Source organism: Xyrauchen texanus, chromosome 31 (assembly GCF_025860055.1).
Source record: "Xyrauchen texanus isolate HMW12.3.18 chromosome 31, RBS_HiC_50CHRs, whole genome shotgun sequence".
Taxonomy (NCBI): domain Eukaryota; kingdom Metazoa; phylum Chordata; class Actinopteri; order Cypriniformes; family Catostomidae; genus Xyrauchen; species Xyrauchen texanus.
In genome coordinates, this window is record NC_068306.1 from 37,776,665 (window position 1) to 37,795,307 (window position 18,643).

The 18,643-nt window shown below is 37.0% G+C and overlaps 2 protein-coding genes across 5 annotated transcripts in view; one reads left to right on the forward strand and one right to left on the reverse strand.

Moving 5' to 3' along the window:
* Window positions 1-1,917: 1,917 nt before the first annotated feature.
* Window positions 1,918-11,843, forward strand: LOC127624937 (S-phase kinase-associated protein 1). The gene is made up of 6 exons (XM_052099859.1): window positions 1,918-2,061; window positions 2,660-2,756; window positions 2,870-2,943; window positions 6,069-6,212; window positions 11,439-11,579; window positions 11,673-11,843. The coding sequence occupies exons 2-6, from the start codon at window positions 2,660-2,662 to the stop codon at window positions 11,706-11,708; spliced, it is 492 nt and encodes a 163-aa protein (XP_051955819.1). The 5' UTR covers window positions 1,918-2,061; the 3' UTR covers window positions 11,709-11,843.
* Window positions 11,844-15,487: 3,644 nt separating this feature from the next.
* The window catches only part of LOC127625432 (transcription factor 7-like 2), a 91,503-nt gene continuing 88,347 nt past the window's right edge, over window positions 15,488-18,643 (reverse strand). For all 4 annotated transcript variants that reach the window (XM_052100730.1, XM_052100728.1, XM_052100727.1 and 1 more), the window contains one exon: window positions 15,488-17,395. In XM_052100730.1, coding sequence (XP_051956690.1) covers window positions 17,373-17,395 — 23 coding nt within the window. In that variant the 3' untranslated portion in view covers window positions 15,488-17,372. The remainder of the gene's footprint in view (window positions 17,396-18,643) is intronic.

The following is an 18,643-nucleotide window of genomic DNA, read 5'->3' on the forward strand; positions in this document are numbered from 1 at the left end:
AATTTATTCACCCTCATACCATCCCAGATGTGTATGACTTTCATTCATCTGCTGAACACAAATGAAGATTCTCAGAAGAATATCTAAGCTATGTAGGTCCATACAATGCAAATGAAATAGATTTAACCACTGGAGTCATTTTATGGAATATTTTATGCTGCCTTTGTGATTTTTGGAGCTTTAAAGTTCACCTTTCACTTGCATCATATGGACCTACAGAGCTGAAATATTCATTTAAAAATTAATTTTGCAGCAGAAAGAAAGTCATACACATCTGGAATGGCATGAGGGTGAATAAATTGAGATTTTCATTTTTGGGTGAACTATTACATTAAGCCATTTCAGGGCCTGTAGCTGCTTAATATTCTTTGATACTAAAAGCTATTGGTGTGTAAAATAATCTGTCAACACATGGTGGTAAGGGATTACTTTTGGTTCTTCTCACAGTAGTTGAGAATGTTGATTCAGATTCAACAAAGAAACATGGTTCCCGTGGTCATGGAAATCTGAAAATATTGTGATTTCAAGGCCTGGAAAAAAAAAAATCTTTAAAAACATTTTTATTCATTGATTTTATTTTCTGGCTAGGATCAGCTCTAAAACTATTAAAGGGAAAATTCAAGCCAATCTTTTTAAATTATTTCTAAAAATTCGTATTACAATCCATGAGAGATGTTAAAGAGTTCATCACTGATACTTGTGCCACTGGGATCCAAGTTTAATAAATGTTATTGAACCAAAATAACATATTACAGGTTCACATTACAGTGTTTTATTTTTGGACTTTTCTGGTTTGAATGTTACAGTATAATCTCACAGCTGGGAGATACTGATACTCGTCCCAATTAGAAGATGGATAAATGATAATGGAAAAACAAAGGAGCTTTAGAAATGCGTATGTGTTCCAAAGTTTAGTATTATTTATTTTCTTTTTCATTTCTGTGAAAGGTCCATGGTGTACTGTTGTGAACTTCGGTTAATGAGCTCTGCACATATGACCTTTGGCCTCGATTACGTAAACAAGTGACATTCGCCTAGTGGGCCAACCTGATTGGCCAGTCGCTGGTTAGTGGGTCGGCGCTGACAGAGAGTTTTTATTAGCAGATACGGACCACTTCTATTTGAATGAATAGGTGAAATTCGAACGCCCAACCCAAAAGCTGGGTAGCGCCCAACTGTCAACGGATGTGGATAGGAAGTCCCGCCTTACAGGCGATTCACTTTTTTAGATACAGACATCGACTGTCCATCAACTCGAGCATGCGCATTAGCTATACACGCCATGAAAATTACGTGTTTTAGCGTGATATGAGGTAAAGAATAAACATTTATGATCCCAGTATTATAAAATTGTATTACTGATTTGAAATATGTTCTTTGATCGTATTCTCGACCAACCGTTTTTTTTTATTTCGGTGTTCCCGCACTGAAGCAGATAGGAGCTGCACTGTCATGACTGGAAATAGCTTCCCGAGAGCGTTCCAAAAATAGCCGACAGTGGACTGTCTTGCTAGAAAGACTTTGGCTCTAGAATTTGATGGCTGCAGAAATTATATTTCACTAATTGCTGATGGAGTCATTTAGGAATATGTATACTTTGATATACAGGCTACCATACTACTAAATAACTGCCCTATTGCAATACCATTGTATTTTACATGGCACTCCAAAATACCTCAGTGAATTCCGCTGTATTACCATAGCACATGTAAAAAAAGAACATTATTACCATAGTCCCGTGTCAAAAAGCATAGTGTTACCAACGAGCTGGATATTACCATGGCTCCTTTTGTTAGAGATAAGTGTCGATCAGTAAGTTATCTGATTAATAATTATAATAATACAAAATTTCTAGTATCTGATTTTTAAATTATATAATTATTATTTTCTAGTATCTGATTATAATTGTATTCTCTCTCTCTCTCTCACTCACACACACACACACACACACACTCTCTCTCTCTCTCTCACTCTCTCTCACTCTCTCTCTCTCTCTCTGTCTGATTCCAGCGAGTTTCAGGCCTTATTGAAGTTCAGTTTGATCCTTTCTTCGCTGTCACGGTAAGAACAGTATTAAATCTGTAAAACGAACATGTCAGGTTTCATATTTATATTGTGGAATTATGTTATGTGTGTAATATGGTTTGATATAATAATATTTGAGTCCGGTTGAGATGATGAAAACAGTGGTTGCTATGAAAGACCTTTAGCCGCGATGCTAACATTACCATCACACACACTGATGCTCTTTATTGTTATTATGATGTTTGTAGTCCCAGCTTTAAGAAAGTATGAATCCTACAACAGTCACTTTTAGTGTTTTAAATAAACTTCTAGTCATATAAACATTCTGATAGATTAATATGTCTAGATTTAAACCAAAGCGTGTTTTAGCGTGCTGGATAATGGTTAAATAGATTTTTTTTCCTCTGTTTCATTCTAAAAGCGTAATCGTCATTTAATTGTGTATTATAAATAATATTGAAATAAATTAATCTCAGTCATATTTTTGTTTATATTGTTTTAGTGCTTGTTAAATTGAGGTAATACAGCTAGCATGAGCCATTAGCACATGAGTGAATTTTATATTCCTGTGCTTTCATATGAGTGTTTATAACTTTATTACTTATTCATGTTGTTGTTTTTGCTGTTCCTGTAGATGCCGACTATTAAACTGCAGAGCTCTGATGGGGAGATGTTTGAAGTGGATGTTGAAATCGCCAAACAGTCCGTCACTATAAAAACCATGCTAGAAGGTAATCTCAGCTCAGATGTTGTTTCATGTACAAAGCCATATTTTATTGACCCATTCACACTCTCCTATATGTATTAGGCTTGTTTGGACTAAATGTGTTTCTTTTATGTTCAGATTTGGGGATGGATGATGAAGGCGATGATGATCCAGTCCCTCTCCCCAATGTTAATGCTGCTATTCTGAAGAAGGTGAAACATCACCCTTTCACAACATTTACAAGTTGCATTAGACTCAACATCACATACAATATTTTGTAATTTGCTAGTCTCACACAGCCAGACTTTTCACTAACTTTATTTTCATCCAAGGGTTTTTTTTGCTACAAAAAGGTGAAGCGCATCAAAATGTTTACCAATATAGCTGATGGAAATGCAAATCGTGACGACAAGGTTTGCATCCTTGAAAGCCAATTTATTTTATGTGAAGCATTACTTGCACTGTTATGGATTGTTCTTATCGGCATACCTGCATAGATCCGATACTGCAATCACATCTGCGTTCATGACATTTCCTGGAGTGCCAACACAAATAATTTGTATTATGCACCTGTCATTATCAAGTGCACGGAGGACAAATGAAAGGCAACTCTTTGCGATTAATCCATCGGTTTATTTATTAAATTTTCTTTTCCACACCATTCAAAATAATTGATGGCAGTCATGGAATTAGCCCACAATACAAAAAAAACATATAATTTCTGTTCACAATGATGTTTTAAATAAAAAATAAATACACAATATAAGGAGAAAAGCTTCAGTGTGCTTTTTTTGGAATACTAACAGCCCAATTCTATCAAGTTGTTTAGCTTTTGAAAAAATGCCAGCAAATTCCCTGTATTAAAATAAATATTTTTCCATACTAATTATGCATTCAATTTAAAAAATAAATTGACAAACTAAAAAATAATATTGTTAGGCCTATATAATTGCCATTTCTTTACACAAACTTAAATGAGCCTTACCCTGTCTGTAGACAAAAAAAGTCAGCTGAATGACAGAATGTTCTACACTTTAGAACACATCAGAACTATTTGTCCAATGCTGAGTTCTCTTTCAGAAAACTAGCTTTTGAACACTTTAAAACTTTTAAATATTTTAAATCTAACCCTATTTCCCTCGTATCACATTTGCTGAGCTTCTTCATAAAATGTAAATTGCATTATGATGCTAAAAATAATTTTAGATGACAATCAAGTTCAGTTGGTCATTAAAAGTTGCTGGACAAATATGCATAACATAAAAGTAGATGGAAACTAGGTTACTGTCAGCATAAAGTCTGGTTGACATGAATCCAGGGCCGTTTCTAGCTATAAGTGGGCGCTTGGGGCCCCGAGCCACCAGAGGGACCCTAAAGACTACATTGTTTTTCATATAACATGCAATTTTACAAATGATTATTTGAAAAGTCATGACATTGATGGATAGGTTAATGGAACACACTTCAAAATAACTCCTGGATTTTTGTTGTATTAAATAATTCCAAGCAGCACACTGACAATAAAGCACTGGACAATTAAATCAAGAACTGCTGAAAAACAAAGCACACATATAGCAACAATAAATTCCCATAATTTTACATATTTAAAGATAAAATAAACATGATTCAGACACTATGGATGTTGCAAGCAGGTGTTTAGAACACAGTTAAATGTATAGAAAGGAGTGGGGCAGTGGTGGCTCAGTGGTTGAGGCTCAGGGTTACTGACCAGAAGGTCGGGGGTTCAAGCCCCAGCACCACCAAGATGCCACTGTTGGGCCCTTGAGCAAGGCCCTTAACTCCAGGTTGCTCCGGGGGGATTGTCCCTGTAACAAGTGCACTGTAAGTCGCTTTGGATAAAAGCGTCTGCCAAATGCATAAATGTAAATGTAAATGTAGAAAGGAGAAAATACATCTCGCACACCACTTTAGATTGCAAAAATCATTATATTTATGCACACAGTCTTCAGGTGTATATATATCACTTGTAGACCAAACATTGCTATATCAATAAATACAATGAATCTTTCAAGCTACAGCTATGTGCAGGAAAGTTTTCTCACCTGTCTTGATATTGTTGAGACTCACAATAATTCTAAAATCCTCTTTGAAACAAAGGTTTAGTGTTTGGTTACTTTTATAAACCAAACATTTCCAAGAGAAACTACTCAATAAAAACTCTGGAAAACTAAATAAAACAAAGTTTGAACTAGTTATACACAGCAGACTGAAATGTGATACTGTATACATAAGAAAAGAGAATTATCTGTTGTTGAAAATCAGGAAAAAAAAAATATTATTTAAATCAACATTTAATCAGCATTTGACATCGCCTCGTCTGCCATAATTTTTCCCCTGGCACAAAACTCCAGTCTGCTGTGATTGGTCAAGAGGATCAGCAGCGGCGACTGTTTGGTAATAGACCGGTTTGGAGCTGGCACTGATGCGGGCTCAGCCGAAATGATTCTAATGTGCTAATTTGGTACTCAAGAAACATTTAGTTAAAACAGATCAAAATGGTTTTACTACTTTATGAAGTGTGGATTTTCGGTTGCTGAAGTATTGAGTACAGTACACTTGTATTTCTTGCATGTCAAATTTTTGTGTTAAAAAGGGCCAAAAAGACACACATCTCACTAGAAATTCAACAGTCGGTTGTTCTTTTGAGAAATGAAGGCGATTCCATGAACTACTGTCTTTGAAAGAAGAAAACAAATGTTACCAGTGAAGAGAAGACTGGGATGTTGGCATTTCAAGCAGACTTTCAAAGAAAAATACACTGATAAATAAGAAGAAATGGGTAGAATGTGCAAAAGAACTTGAATGGTACATGATTAGAAATAAGTAAGCCTATAATGGATGCTTGAATCAAAGTTTGAGGTGTTGAGCTGATCTGTTGGAAGAGTTCTTCTAGCTAATTTTCTTTGAGATGTGCTGAGGAAATCATGTGATGAATAAACTGACAGCTAGCATGCATAATGTTACATTGCTGCAAGTGGAGGATGAACAAGGTTATTTAAATAAGAGTCATTGTTAACATGATACATTTATTTATTATAATTCTTCATTAAATCATCCTTGGTGAAGGCAAATGTTTTTTTTATTTCATAAACTAAGACTTCATAGTGTGAATGCATTGCATGCGGGCAGTTCATGGGTGTACCGTCTGAGGCTAAGGGAAGTTGCTGTGTCAATTTAATAAATTGTAATATATTTGTTAATTTTGCACTTTTATTGGCTTAAGCTCTGCCTTCCACCACAGCTAAAATTTTGACTGAGACAGAAAAAAAAATTGTACCTGGACTGAGCCTTACAGTGTCTTTTAATATGCCAACAGGTAATTCAGTGGTGCACCCACCATAAAGATGACCCTCCTCCCCCAGAAGACGATGAAAATAAAGAGAAAAGAACTGATGACATCCCTGTGTGGGACCAGGAGTTCCTCAAAGTAGACCAGGGCACCCTCTTCGAACTCATTCTGGTCAGTAAAACAGATCTCACTGTTTGTGCGTTGACTAATGTGGTTTATGTGTATCATGTATTGGTTAGAAGCTGTCATTTGACATTGTTGAGTAGAAGAGAATCCGGTTTGGAGATCTGAAAAGCAGTCCTACATATATGGTTTAAGTTATCCTTTAGGTGACTCAGATCTTTGCCTCATGATATGAATGTTGAAGGTGATGAAGTTGTTGGTGAATATGTTTGGATTCAAGATTATCCAAAAGTTTTACTGACTCTGGGGCATTTTTTAAAAGTTCTCAATGTTTATTAATTATAAGGCCTTCAATGTCATCTTTAATGATGTTCCCTTTCTCACTCGCGGCACGCACAGAAAAATGCCCTCTCGTAAGACGAGCAAAGTAGCTATGGAAGTCACTTCGGTCAAGGTGGTGGTGCATGAATTGGATTTCCAACATGTTGTCTTCAAAGTCACTATGGATGTTTTCGCATTTGAGTTTTCTTTAAATCTGTGCATGTTTGTAAGTTATTTTCCCGCTGAGTGGGCTTTTTCAAGTGCAGGATAATCCCCTCATGTGCTTCAGGTTCCGACTTTCACCAGACCATGTTGACGTGTTTATTTTGCTCTTTAAATATGTATGCTTTATAGTAAGTATCCTAGAAAATTACTTTTAGGCTAGGAATGCCAATTATTTTGACCCTGTTGATCTAAGACTATTTTCAATGATGTGCCAACTGCTTAAACAATCTTTTATTTTGTGTGCCTGTAATGTTGTTCATATGGTTTATTTTTCATTTCTCACAGGCCTATTTTTTTCTGTTCTAGTAGGGCTGTTCCGGTGGCAATTCTATACCACCGCGTTTAAGGGACAATCACCACCAGTGAATGGTGTTACATGGTTAACGGGCGGGGGAGGGAGTGTGTGCAAATTATGTGCAAGTTCACAAATATAACGCAATATAAAAAAAATAAAAATAAATTGCATTGGTTTTACAATTCTGTCTGTTGTTGGACTATACAGCCGATCTTATAAATCAGTAACATGTACACGTCAAAGACTATAAATATTCTAATTGTCAGATTCTTTTAACATCCAATATTCAAGATGACTAAATGTCTCTAAACAGCTGGACAACAATAAAATAGATCAGTCTGAGCTTTACTGAAAGCTTTTCAATTGCCAGATGCTTTGAATTTTTTGTGAGTCAAAGTTTCCAGCCACACTCAATACACCTGTAGAATGCGGTATTAATCTCTTCAACGATTGATTCCGTTTGCAAATATGGGATTGAGGATCATTTTAACAATTAAAAACATTGTTGACAAAAATATGATGAGAAATAAACAACATTGCAAGATATTACCAATCCACTGACAATTTTCTATGAGAAAAATCTTGTTGAATAAAAGCTTGTTTATTCAAATGATCCAGTGTTGGTATTGTTAGGATTTTCTTTTTCGTATATACACTTGTGGCCAAATTCTGGAATAATGTACAGATTTTGCTTTTATGGAAAGAAATTGTAACTTTTATTCACCAAAGTGTTATTTAACTGATCGCAATGTATAGTCAGGACATTAACAATGTGAAAAATTACTATTACAATTTGAAAGTAAAGTACTTAAACTACTAAAGAGTTCTCATCAAAAAAATCCTCCACGTGCAGCATTGACGCTTTGTCCAGAAACTCAGGTGACATAGATGTGGCTGTCTTGTCGGGCACTTTTCACACCTTACAGTCTAGTTGGTCCCACAAAACTCAATGGGGTTGAGATCCATAACACTCTTTTCCAATTATCTGTTGTACATGAAACAAGTGTTGAGCGGGTAGTATTCAATGAAGCTGTCAGCTGAGGACATGTGAGGCATCTATTTCTCAATTTAGAGACTTATCCTCTTGTTTAGTTGTACATCTGGCCTTCCACATTTATTTCTGTCCTTGTTAGAGCCAGTTGTGCTTTGTCTTTGAAGACTGTAGTGTACACCTTTGTATGAAATCTGATTTTTGGCAATTTCAAGCATTGACTAGCCTTCATTCCTCAAAACTGTGATTGACTGACGAGTTTCTAGATGCTGTTTCTTTATTGACATTTTTTAACTAAAATTGACCTTAAGACATGCCAGTCTATTGCAGACTGTGGCAACTCAAAAACAAACACAAAGACAATGTTAAGCATCATTTAATGAACCAAATAGCTTTCAACTGTGTTTGATTATAATAGCAAGCGATTTTCTAGAACCGAATGAGCAAGTTAGCATGATTACTCAAGGATAAGGTGTTGGAGTGATGGCTGCTGGAAATGGGGCCTGTCCAGATTTGAACAAAAGGACTTTATTTTTTCCCCAAATAGTTATGCTGTTTAATTTACATCAGTAATGTCCTAACTATACTTTGATCAGTTTGGTGAAGTACCAATTTCCTTCCGAAACATCAAAATCTGTACATTATTCCAAACTTTTGGCCAACTGTGTATGTGTGTGTGTGTGTGTATATACTATACACAGCTGAAGTCATTAAAACAAATTTTTTAACCACTCCACACATTTAGTATTAGCAAACTATATAGATTTGACAAGTCGTTTTGGACATCTACTTTGTGCATGACACAATGTTTCCAACAATTGTTTAGAGACCGATTGTTTCACATTTAATTGGCTATCACAATTCCAGTGGGTCAGAAGTTTACATACTTAGTTATCAAGTTAACGGTGCCTTAAAGCAGCTTGGAAAATTCCAGAAAATGTCAATCTTTTAGATAATTAGCTTCTGATAGGAGGTGTACTGAATTGGAGGTGTACCGGTGGATGTCTTTTAAGGCCTACCTTCAAACTCAGTGTCTCTTTGCTTGACATCGTGGGAAAATAAAAAGAAATCGGACAAGACCTCAGAAAAAGAAATTGTGGACCTCCATGAGTCTGGCTCATCCTTGGGAGCAATTTACAAATGCCTGAAGGCACCACGTTCATCTGTACAAACATTAGTACACAAGTATAAACACATTGGGACCACGCAGCCATCATATCGCTCAGGAAGGAGACGCATTCTGTCTCATAAAGATGAGCGTAATTTGGTGCAAAAAGTTCAAATCAATCCCTGAAAAACAGCAAAGGACCTTGTGAAGATGCTGGAGGAAACGGGGTAGACAAGTATCTATATCCACAGTAAAACGAGTCCTATATCAACTTGGGCTACTGTTCCAAAATCGCCATTAAAAAAGCCAGACTACAGTTTGCAAGTGCACATGGGGACAAAGATCTTCTGTCTGATGTAACAAAAATTCAACTGTTTGGCCATTATGACCATTACATTTGGAGGAAATATTATGAGGCTTGCAGGCCGAAGATCACCATTCTAACCGTGAAGCATGTGGGTGGTATCATCATGTTGTGGGGGTGCTTTGATGCAGGGAGGGACTGGTGCACTTCACAAAACAGATGTCGTCATGAGAAAATTATGTGGATATATTGAAGCAACATCTCAAGACATTAGCCAGGAAGTTAAAGCTCGGTTGCAAATGGATCTTTCAAATGGACAATGACCCCAAGCATATCTCCAAATTTGTGGCAAAATGGCTTAAGGATAATAAAGGTATTGGAGTGGCCATCACAAAGCCCTGACTTCAATTTGATAGAAAATGTGTGGGCAGATCTAAAAAAGCATGGGTGAGCAAGGACGCCTACAATCCTGACACAGATACACCAGTTCTGTCTGGAAGAATGGGCCAAGATTCAAGCAACTTATTGTGAGAAGCTTGTGGAAGACTACCCAAAACATTTGCCCCAGGTTAAACAATATAAAGGCAATACTAACAAAGTGTATGTAAACTTTTGACCCAGCTGAAATAAAGCATTATCTCTACTATTATTATGACATTTCACATTCTTTTTTTTTCTCCTCTTTCCTCCCCAATTTGGAGTTCACAATGACTTGCCTCCCTGTAGTGACTTCTCCCTGAATATCAATATCTTAACATATGAAACAAAGAATAAACACTTACTAACGTTACCTCAATAAGCAACAGGTTGTATGATATAAACGGGTTGTACAATAAGAACTGGTAGCATTTACAATAAGTTGAGGAAACTCTTGGTATGATACAACAACAATAGCACAATTGCTAATTGTCTGGGGCAGGAGAAAACCGTCTCAGCAGCCTGGAGGCAAAAGGCCTCCCCGAAGTCAGTTCGCTCTCCAGCTGTATCCTCAAGCTCTCAAGAGCATGGTAGCAATCAAAGGGTAACCATTGTTAGCTGGTGTCCATTTAACCTTTGCAATGAGGAGAGCGATTGAGAAGAAAAGAGCGAGAGCAAAACACTGCCACAATACAGACAAACCTACACTGTAAGCAGTACAGTTATCACTGCCCATGAATCACACAAATAATAATAATTACGCCCTGGGACATAACAAAATAAATTATATATATATACGTACATACACACACACCGATCAGCCACAACATTAAAACCATCTGCCTAATATTGTGTAGGTTCCCTTCGTGCTGCCAAAACAGCACCAATTGTTACGTAGATTTTGTCAGTTCGAACCAGTCCTTCCATTTCTCTGTTGACCTCTCAACAACAAGATATTTCCGTCTGCAGAACTGTTGCTCACTGGATTTTTTTTTGTTTTTGGCACCATTCCAAGTAAATTCTACAGACTTTTGTGTGTGTGAAAATCCCAGGAGATCAGCAGTTACAGAAATTCTCAAACCAGCCCATCTGGCACCGCCAATCATCCATGCAATTATCTAATCAGCCAATAGTGTGGCTGCAGTGCATAAAATCATGCAGATATGGGTCGGGTGCTTCTGTGAATGTTCAAATCAACCATCAGAATGGGGGGAAAAAGGTGATCTCAGTGATTTGCACCATTGCATGATTGTTGGTGCCAGACGGGCTTGTTTGAGGATATCGAGTGATCTCTTCTACTTGTATAATGCAAAGTGTTTCTGCCTATGTAGACAGCAAGCTATCTCACTAGGATTTAGAACAGAGGTTTTGGTTAGGGTTGTGTTTCAAGAGGGTTTAAACGGGTGACGACACTGCGATCTGAACAGATAATGTGCCACGTTCTTGCATGATGTCGCCAGAGCCACAAGTCGTCTTTCATGTATCAAAGAGGCTGGGAAAGAACAATGCTTCTACATGCCACACAATGGCTTCTGCTTCATTTGCAATGTTTGTAATGGCCCCATCAAGCACACTTCCATTTCCTCACTTTCATCTTTCTTTCCTTTGTTTAGGCGGCAAATTATTTGGACATCAAAGGTTTGCTTGATGTTACTTGTAAGACGGTTGCAAACATGATCAAAGGCAAAACCCCAGAAGAGATCAGAAAGACGTTCAATATAAAAAATGATTTTACAGAGGAAGAGGAAGCCCAGGTAAAGCAAATGCTAATTTCCTGTTTCTCCTCAGTTGAATGCTGTAATGTGCTTTGACTTACCAGAATGTTCTGTGTTGTGCATTTGCTTCAGGTACGCAAGGAGAACCAGTGGTGTGAAGAGAAGTGAAGAATATCCTGATACACTTTAACATTACCAATTGTTCCAGAAAACAACATGATTGAAAAATTGCACTGCGCTTTTCATATTTGTTCATATTCAACACAAATAAAGAGTCAAATCCCTTGTGTTTTGATGGCATGACCATTTTCATTGCTTTGTGTGGAGCAAAAGCTTTTTTTTTTCTTCTGTTTTTCCATCATTTACTTCACTGGAATGAGGAGCCTTCACCCTTATTCATGTAGAAAACACGCACTCCCTTTTGTGACTGCTGTACACAAAGTTTTTTTTAACAGAACTTTATCAGCAGAGTTAAAAGTAGATTTCTTTTTGAGAAATGAACATACACAATCAGCCACAAGATGACCCTTCTCATCAACAAGGCATTTTCATCTGCAGAACTGCCGCTCCCTGGATGTTTTTGGCACCGTTCGGATTGAAGTCTACAGACATGAAAATCCCAGGAGATCAGCAGTTACAGAAATACTCAAACCAGTCCATCTGACACAACAATCATGTCATGAAATGAAATCACTGAGATCAACATTTTTCCCCATTCTGATGGTGGATGTGAACATTAACTGGTGCCCCTGACCCATATCTGGATGATTTTATTAACTGCACTGCTGTCACACGATTGGCTGATTAGATAATTGCATGGATGATGCCAGACGGGCTGGTTTGAGTATTTCTGTAACTGCTGATCTCCTGGGATTTTAATACACAACATTCTCTAGAATTTACTCCAACTGGTGCCAAAACAAAAAAGATTCAGTGAACAGCATCTTGTTGGTGAGAGAGGTCAACAGAGAATGGCCAGACTGATTCGAACTGACAAAGTCTACGGTAATTCAGATGTGGTTTGGCGCGGTTTTGGCGGCACGAGGGGGACCTACACAATATTAGGCAGGTGGTTTTAATGTTGTGGCTGATCGGTGTATAGCTTGAGGGGATTTTACAAACCTAGCCTTATTTGTGCTGATGAAATTTAACCATATAGGAAATCTAAAGTTTGAAATGTTTGAAACATGTCTTGTGAACTGGAAGTACTTGTTAAAGTCCATGTATATTCGTTCACTTTATTTACTCCGCTCATTGTATAGTACTGGGAGTCTTTCACAGCTCTGCTCGAAAATGGATATCAGTCTTTTAATTCCAAAAAAATAAAACTTATTATTGTGGGATTTGTCATTTTTCTGTGATGTATTTCAAATCTCTGCATCATTGGACAATTTTTTCTGTTGCAGGCTGATTGTTAGTTGCGCCATTCTAGCATCTGGTACAAACCTGCATTTGTTTCTTACCATCTTTTTGAAGTGCTTACATTGTGGGAAGTAGTTTTGGTAACCAATATAATTTGCCCCTACTGTATGTACATTTCTTTACACACAGTAAATAAGTTATATAGATGTATAGGTGTATGTAATAAAGTTGTCAGTGAGTGCGTATGTATATAAAATACACTATAATTTGTGTCCGATTCCAAATTTAGAATTGATTATATTATGGCCTTTGTTCCCCTAGCTGGAACAACGCATTGTGTATCATGACACATTTATATACAGTGTGTATATATATATATATAGGGGTGTGCGTTCAAAACCTCAACATTAAAATAAAATAAAAACATTTGAGATAATAAAAATATTCATCATACCGTTCACAATTACGAGGTTAACCTTGCAAGAGATTGTCTTGTGAACACGACCTATTTGTTGCTCTAGTCGCCACTCGTGTTAGAAATTAGTGGATCAGATGCTTTAAATTACTTCATGAGCATAATTAACATCCCTGTCTATAAGATAAAAATGTTTGGTTGCATTTTACTTTGAACAAACATCAATGAAGACAAAACAGCATTCAAAACAAGTGAGAGGCATAATTGTGGAGAAGCACAAATCTTGGGATGATACAACGCCGTTTCGAAAGCAATGAACACCTCAGAGCTCAGTGCAGTTCATCATACAGAAGTGGAAGAAATATGGAACTAAAGCCAAACTTCAGTCAGCAAACAACAATTGCACTTGTTAAGAGAAGCGACTGCAAAAACCAGCCATCACTCTGACTAAGCTACAGAAGTCAGTTGCAGCGACTGAAAATATCCATCCATATGTCCATGGCTCAACCGTCTAAAACTGTTGCACAAAAAGGGGCTGCACAGGAGAGCGGATAGGAAGAAGCCTTTGCTGAGCACATGCTTGCCCGTAAAGACTTTACAATACGTCACTTGGAAGATACTGCAAAGACTTATGGTCTGATGAGACTTAAGTGGAAGAAGTTTGTCTCTCAAAATGGTGTTTTTGCATCAAAACTCTACACACAAACCATCATATGATTAGTTTTTATACACGCCAACCTCACGGATGTGACAAATGTAGTCTTGTGACTTTTGCATGTTCAGTGGAGTGCACAGCAGTTTGTCATAGCACTCACACGAACATGTGCACAAATATACAGTATGAATGCATATTCAGTACATATTTACACTATAAACAGAAATTTATATTATCATTTAATGGTTAATATTCGTTTTTTTCACCTTGGGCTGCACTGATGCAGAATTAAGTGATTCACAAATAAAAATAATCAGTTGAATTAATCTGAGGTTGTTCAAATCATTTGTGTGAAATAATGGGTACATGGGAACTTATTAAATATGTTTTTTAGAAGCATCTCAAAATGCACCTTATGAACTTGGATGTTTGAATGTTAAGTGTGCACAGCTCACAGTGTCTTTTTTTGACAAATGTAAATATTACATTTTGAAACACATCCTAAGGAAAATATAGTAATATCAAAGTTCAGCAATGGATACAGTCTCCTTCTTTACAGGTGTGTTCTAAGGATGTTTGAAATACTAGCTTTTAACTCACTGTACTGTAAAGTTTGTACTGTACACTATCCATTTTTAATAGTATGTATTAAATGCAATGCTGTCCAATCAACTAAGTCAAGAAGGAATTTTTTTATTATTATTTCTTTTTAATTTATCCCCTTTTCTCCCAATTTGGCATGCCTCATGGTGGTGCGGTTACTCATCTCAATCCGGGTAATGGAAGACAAGTCTCAGTTGCGTCCACTTCAGAGACGTCCATCTTATCACATGGCTCAATGTGCATGACACAGCGGAGACTCACAGCATGTGGAGGTTCATGCTACTCTCCGCGATCCATGCACAACTTACAACATGCCCCATTGACAGCGAGAACCACTAATCGCAACCACGATGAGGTTACCCCATGTGACTCTACCCTCCCTAGCAACTGGGCCAAACTGGTTGCTTAGGAGACCTGGCTGGAGTCACTCAGCACGCCCTGGATTCTAACTCATGACTCCAGGGTTGGTAGTCAGCGTCAATACTCCCTGAGCTACACAGGTCCCCAAGAAGGAATTGTTAAATGTGTCTGTAAGGATAGTGATTCAACATCACACTGGAAATGTTAAGGTACAATGTGCACACAGTGGGATGGAAATCGTAAAGAATGTAACTTTCCGGTTCCGATTCCTCTTAACGATTCTGGTTCCTTAAAGGTTCTGTTAATGATTCTTTTAGTACTTTTGAGGTAGAATTACTTGGAAATTATAAATTATATTCTCATTGCATTTACCACCCACAGAAGTCTGTTGCCAAATGATGAGATCGTTTCAGGCATATTTACAATTCAACAATTGACACTAATACATCCTAACACATTAAACAGAAATTCTAAAACATTTATTTTTGATTACAAAAGAAAAAAACACATTTTTTGTCATATGAACAAGCATTCAGTAACTGCACTGCCTGATTGAAGTCTCACAACATTTCATACCACAGTTCATATTTCGAGTTGGGCTGGACAAATGCCATTCCTTGTGCATCAGTATATGAATTCAGTAACCTCTCTGACTGACGTATTTGTTTTGTGTGTTTTTGATTCACTAAGAGCCAGCTCATGAGAGTCATTAGTTCAGGAACCGCACTACACTGGTCACGCTGTAAGGTTTTGATTCACTAAAAAGAGCGTCTCATTTTGATTCAGCAATCAGACCACACTTATATATATATATATCGAAGCGCTGGGTGTTTCAACCTGTAGATTCACAACCCGACTGTGTAGTGTGCACTGATATACACTGCACATCTAGTCAAATTTACAAGGCCATGCTGGTATTTCAGCCATACAGAAAGTAAAGCAGTTTATGGTAGTTTGTTATTCCAAACATACTGTACAGTAGCCTCAGTCACTCAAGAAAACACTACAACACCCCTGAAAGATCTTTATATCCTTTAAACAGATTTGAGTATCGTTACATCAAAAGCAAAAAGACATGAAAAGGGCAGGAGATTGATATTTGTGAATACTGTTGATGAAACAGCTCTGTCTGCTGGAAGTTTGACTTCTGACGCAGAAATGACTGAAGCCTCAGAACAGACCTGAGTGAATACTGAATGGCCACTAGATAATGAATAGAGCAGATTCTGAAACAAACAAAATACATGCACATACTTCACTTTATACAGCTGTTTGGATGAATGACAGGCACAGCACACCACATCAAATCTACACATGAAAAACAATAAAAATGGCATGTGCATGAACAAAGATATTTTTTTTCCCTTATTTTTTTTCTTTTACATAAAAACATATAAAAGTTTAGTTATTATGGACTTTCAGCTCTATAAAAAACAAAGCTTTACAACACTTATTCATTTGCTTGTAAAAGGGTGAATGTGAGAACTGGCACTGTTTTCAGTGATACAAAAGACATTAATTATGAATGACCCTCTTATTCCTACGAGAACCTGGATGTACTTAAGCTACACCTTACCAACAATCACCAACAGAATCTCACAAAGAACATGTGCAGGTCATATTTTACAACAAAATCAATATATATATATATATATGTTACATTCATAAAAATTCCATGAACATGTTGGCATTATCCCAATGTCATTGCATGCTTGTCAAACTAAAATCTTTTTTTTAATATACTGTAATATAGTGATTGTTTTAGTAAATCATCATAAATTAAAAGCAGAACTACAAGTACTACCATGATGTATAAATAAAATATTAAACAAAAATATATATAATATTTAAATATTGCAAAATGCACAAATGTAAAAAAGATTACGGTAGTTTTTTTTTGTTTGGCCATACAAATAAAAATAAATAAAAAATGATTAGGGGTCTTTAAAATAGTATGATAAAAACTATTTTCTTTTTGGTAAACATACTGAAACATGACCTGCACATTTCTTCATGAAATTCCCCTTTTAGGAAAGCTATAGTGCCATTACTTTGTGAAAGGTGAGAAGAAGCCCCATCTGACTTTTGCTTTCTTGAGGACAACTTTAGGATTTGATGTTGTCTTTATGCAGAACATGAGTCTTCAGAGTGAAGGTCCTGAGGTGATTTTTATGATGTGATCTGGTTATTGTGGCTGGTGTTTCGTGTTCTCTGTTTTAACTCGGCTGAAGTCGAGTGACAGTCTGGGTGGGTGGGCAGGGCGATTGCTGCTGTGTGGGCGGGGACTGCTGACGGGGGAGGCGGGGGAAGAGAAGGAGCAGCGTGTGGGAGAGGTGGGGTTTGGCAGGTGATAGGGGGAGTCTATAGCACTTCCATCAGAAGAATGGGGGCTGGCGCAGTGTCCTCTCTGAAGGTAGCGAATGCACTTCTTTTCCTCCTAGGAACAGTCAAGAGAGTTATCTGTGAATAAAGCGTGAATGTGAAACGTCACAAACATGAACTCTGCACTGTTCACAACAATGACACAAAAGGAAACATGGATACTTTATGGGTGAATCTCACGAAAAAAGAAAATAGGAAGAAAAGCCAATTTATTATTTTCATGACAATCAAGCATATTTACACCCTACATTATCATTACCATAATGTGTAAAGAGCCACTTGAAATAGTTGTGTGTTCTTTTGAAACACCTGTATCCTCTTACAATGTTTATCAGTATTTCATAAAGAGGTCAAAGCACCAAAAGTGCTGGAACTCTATTGTATTTGACTTTCTTCTTGTTCAAGTCAGTTTTATTCATATAGCACTTTTCACAACATATTAGGGGACCTACAAATAAAACAAATCTGTAACTGTTCCATCTTCTTTGGTTCAAGTGCTAACATATACTTAAAATATTCATTTGACAAATCAACAAAAATGGCCACCAGTAGCCAATAAAACTTCAGCTAATAACTTGCGTTATCATTATGTAATTTGGCATTCATTTGAAGGTTGCCAAAATTAGGTTGTATACCAAATTTCGTGATTTATGCATAAAGCACATCAAAACTGAGTTATACTACCAGAATGTGATGTCATTGATTCCAATTATAAGTATATTAATAATTATGCTAAGGGGTTAATAATGATAAACCCCATATTAAAGACAACCCTATGGTGGACCTCCAATGTCTATGGTGGTTACGGCATTGGTACTTTGAGCCTGTGGTGGAGAATTATGATTTCTTGAAAGTTCAGCATTAACCCTTTCATATGAAATTATCCACAAAAAAAAACTTTAAATGAGACTTTTCTGAGTAGCCAAATATTTATCTCTTTCTGATACCTATATATGGTTTGATCTTTAAATATGATCCAAGGACACCTTAATGTTGTTCCTTATTAGCCTGTGGTTTAAGTGATGGTTATGTGTACCTATTTATGTGTTAAGTTCAAAAGTGTCAGTGCATGTACGGCATATTGTCTTGAAACCGCACCGCTATCAAACCACAGTGGCACCCTATTGCAAGTCAGGAGAGTATGGAAATGAAGACACAGCCTCTCTGATCCTCCGCTGTCACGTCACACGCACAAATCAAAGTAACACATGCTCTCTCGCCCACATCAAAGTCGGAGAGGAACGGCACTGACTCGCGGCCACCACAGACTGGGCGGGCCTTACAAAAGGTGCTGCTTGAAAATTTCAGGTTTTGCGATCAAGCACA